We start from the raw sequence: 3,549 nt of genomic DNA, 5'->3' as shown, positions 1-3,549 counted from the left end.
TGGGTCTGATAGAACTAGAGTTACAGGCATCAGGTGGGGACTGGGACTTTAACCCAGGTCCCTGTTCGTTCACTTTTGAGACAGGGTCTATCTGGCCCCTGGAGATGACCAGTGCAGTTTGAGCGTCTCCTGAGAGCCCTGGGCTCCGCCCGTCTGCTTCCCCAGCACACCTGTTTTTTTTTTTACATTGGTGCTAGGATCTGAACTCAGGTCCCCATGACAGAACCACCTTCCCAGACCCCAGATTTTGTTTTCATACTTGGTGGTGCGAGAGAGGAGCTCCCCACACAGCTAGGCTTGCCCTCCCTCGCTGGGTTCTATCTCGGGCACTAAGACACACTGTCAATCATCCATTGTCATCTTTACAGTGTGACAGTGTAGAAAACGATACGGCCCATTTCACAGGTGAGCAAACTGTGCGGCGTGGTGGCGTCTCTTTTAGTTAACATGCCAAGCCCCTTGGCTTCTTCAGCCAGTCTGTAGCCCAGGTTGGCCCAGAGCTCTCGCACTTTGGTGTTGGAGTTAGAGGTTGCGGCACCATTTTCAGCAGCCTCCCCCCCCCCGTCACTGTCTCTGTCTCTCTCTCGTGTGTATGTCTGCGGTATATGCACACACGTGTGGAGTGTATACATCAGTGTGCATGTGTACACAGAGACCAGAGGACACGACTTATCCCTGCTCTATCACCCACTTATTCTGGAGACAGGGTCTTTCACTGAACCTGGAGCTAGGGTGCCAGTCAGCAAGCCCCAGCCTCCTCCTGTCTCTGCCCCCTGCCATGCTGGGATAACATTAGACTTTTTCCATGGGTGGTAGGGACTCCAAAGTCAGGTTTCCCTGCTGAGCCATCTCTCCAGCCCTCACATTTCCCATTTAAAAATACTTATTTTTAATTGCATGTATGCATGTGTGTCTCTGCGGGAATGTGTGATTGTGAGTGCAGGGTACAGGAGTGATGAATCCCTTGTTTCAGGGTCCTCTTCAAGGTTCTGAACCTCTAAGTCATCTCCTTCCTTCCTATCTATCTATCTATCTATCTATCTATCTATCTATCTATCTATCTATCTATCTATCTATCATCTATCTATCATCTATCTATCTATCATCTATCTATCTATCTATCTATCTATCTATCTATCTATCTATCTATCTATCTATCTATCTATCTATCTATCTAATCTCTGCTACTCACCCAAGATCTGGAATACATCCCAGGGTAGCCTCCAATTTGCTTTGTAACCCAGGATGACCCTGAGCTCCTGATCCCCCTGCTCCTACCTCCCCAGTGCCCTCACTGCTGCAGCAGCACTGTGAAGGTAGGAAGCCTCAAACCCAAGTCTTCCTGGATGCTAGGCAAGCCCTCTCAGCCGCATCTCCAGCCCCTTGACTGCTTTTATAATGGTGTTTGGCTAGTCAGACTCTGAGATATTAGGGTCTCACTTCCACCTTGTGTTTATTATTCAGGGTTGTGGGGTTTTGCACTCTGACCAGAGAGGTCTCTGGCTCCTAAGGCAGGGGGCGTGTCCTCTTTCCTCCGCAGTTGCTCGCAGCTTCTCTCTTCCCACGGGTCAGATGCATAAATGCACCGCAGATCTCTCGTGGCCCATTGTCGCCATGTCACCCCTGTGCCCGCTGTTGCTGGCTCTGGCCCTGGTGACCATCCCAGGTGCCCGCGGTGCTTGCCCGGCGCCCGCAAGCCTGAAGCTGGACGATGGGACGCGCACGTGCGCCAAGATCTATGACAAGAGTGATGCCTACTATGACAATTGCTGCCAGGGGGCAGAGCTGTCCCTGGAGCCGGGAACCGACCTGCCCTATCTGCCCTCGGACTGGACCAACAGGGCATCATCTCTGGTAGTGGGCCAGCGCTGCGAGCTCACTGTGTGGTCTCAGGCTGGCAAGAAGGGCAAGTCGCGCAAGTTCTCTGCCGGCAGCTATCCCCGCCTGGAAGAGTACCGCAGAGGCCTCTTCGGAGACTGGTCCAACGCCATCTCTGGCCTCTACTGCAAGTGAGTCCTGGGACCTTACCACTCCGAACCCCCTACCCAGCCCCATCACCCAAGCCCAAGGCTCACCCAGAATCCAGAGACACCCCGGCCCCGCTTCCGCCCCTCCCCCCCGAGACTAATATTAAGAAAGGTAGATTTTGCCGGGCGGTGGTGGCGCACGCCTTTAATCCCAGCACTCGGGAGGCAGAGGCAGGCGGATCTCTGTGAGTTCGAAGCCAGCCTGGTCTACAAGAGCTAGTGCCAGGACAGGCTCCAAAGCTACAGAGAAACCCTGTCTCGAAAAGAAAAAAAGATAGATTTCCTCTAGAAACTGTTCCCGGAGGCCCTATCTCCGGGTGTACCCCTAGACTGGTGGACCTCTTATCTTCCATCTATGGCCCTTGGCCCCTGAGTCTCTCAGACAAACTCTGAGCTCCCCAGACTAGGAAGCTGCACTCCACTCCACTTGGGCTTGGTAGTGCACTCTTTTCTGCGCCTGCGTGAGATTTCCTGACCTGAGAATAAGGAGTTTATGGTTTCTTCCGGGTTCTAGATTCGAACTCACCTCCCCTCATTGCATTTGAAAGTCCCCCCTAGACCCAACTCAGAATCTTCAGAATCCTCTCAGACCTCAAGACCCCAGGTCCAAGTCTCGAAGACTCAATCTAGCCTAACCATCCACCCCCGAGCCCTCCCCTCTGTCTAGATCAGCCTCAAACCCAGAAACCATTTCCAGACCTCCAAGACCCAATCGGGGATCCCCAAGTCCAGCAATCATCTCCAAATCCCATAGACCTCAGATATCCTCTATCTTGCTGTAGTAGACCTGCTGAACCCCTCAAAACACTCATCAGCCCCAAGCCCTCCCAGGCCAGGGCCCCAAGCTCCTGAGCCACAAGCCTTGAAGCCCCTCCCCTTCCACCGCGGGGCAGCTCTGTGCCCTGGCACCCCCTGTTGAGAATTCCTGTTTCTGTTACAGGTGCTCTTGATGCCTCGAGGGCCTGTGATCTCTAATTCCCAGAGTGCTGAGCCGGATTGCTGTGGCCCCAAGAGCCAGGAGACCAGATGGCCCTGCTGCCTGCCGTCACAGCTGTCCGTTAATACAGCCCTTGAGAAGTTACCCCTGTGCCATTGCTTGTGTTTGAGACCCAAATCCACTCAGGCCTGGGTGAATGATCAGGTCTGGGTCAGCCTTGGGACACAGCCTTAGATTCCGACTTGGGGTTAGGGTTGAACAAAGACACCCAAGTGGCAAGGGAGAGCAATGCTGTCTACTGTCTATATTTAAGCACTATTTACTTCAGGTAAATATCACTCAACCTCCCTGGGAGTTTACAGACCCTCACCATTCAGGGGTCATTCTAGGACTTTATCCCAGGCTAGAGCCATGGTGTGTTAGGTGATGTGGTGGTCTTTGATTTCTGTCGCTGTTGTTATTGTCATTTTGTCTGTATTTATTTAGATGTTGGGGATGGAACCCAAGACTTTGCACATGGTAGCATGGGCTCTACCACTGAACTATGCTCCCAGGCCCTTACCAAGGGATTCTAGGCAGGGGCTC

General features: G+C 52.9%; 1 protein-coding gene across 1 annotated transcript; it reads left to right on the top strand.

The window, feature by feature from the left end:
• The first annotated feature begins 1,597 nt into the window (after positions 1-1,597).
• Positions 1,598-3,108, top strand: Sycn (syncollin). Its single transcript, XM_075958261.1, has 2 exons — positions 1,598-2,009; positions 2,968-3,108. Exons 1-2 carry the CDS (start codon positions 1,615-1,617, stop codon positions 2,975-2,977), a joined length of 405 nt encoding a protein of 134 aa, XP_075814376.1. The 5' UTR covers positions 1,598-1,614; the 3' UTR covers positions 2,978-3,108.
• Positions 3,109-3,549: the final 441 nt, after the last annotated feature.

The sequence above is a fragment of the Microtus pennsylvanicus genome, chromosome 1 (assembly GCF_037038515.1).
Source record: "Microtus pennsylvanicus isolate mMicPen1 chromosome 1, mMicPen1.hap1, whole genome shotgun sequence".
Taxonomy (NCBI): Eukaryota; Metazoa; Chordata; class Mammalia; order Rodentia; family Cricetidae; genus Microtus; species Microtus pennsylvanicus.
The sequence above is the reverse complement of the archived record's forward strand: the minus strand, read 5'-3'. Positions and strand labels throughout refer to the sequence as shown.

What these genes read in the sequence shown, in the direction of transcription:
- Sycn (XM_075958261.1), top strand. Translation starts at nt 1,615, where the DNA reads ATGTCACCCCTGTGCCCGCTGTTGCTGGCTCTGGCCCTGGTGACCATC.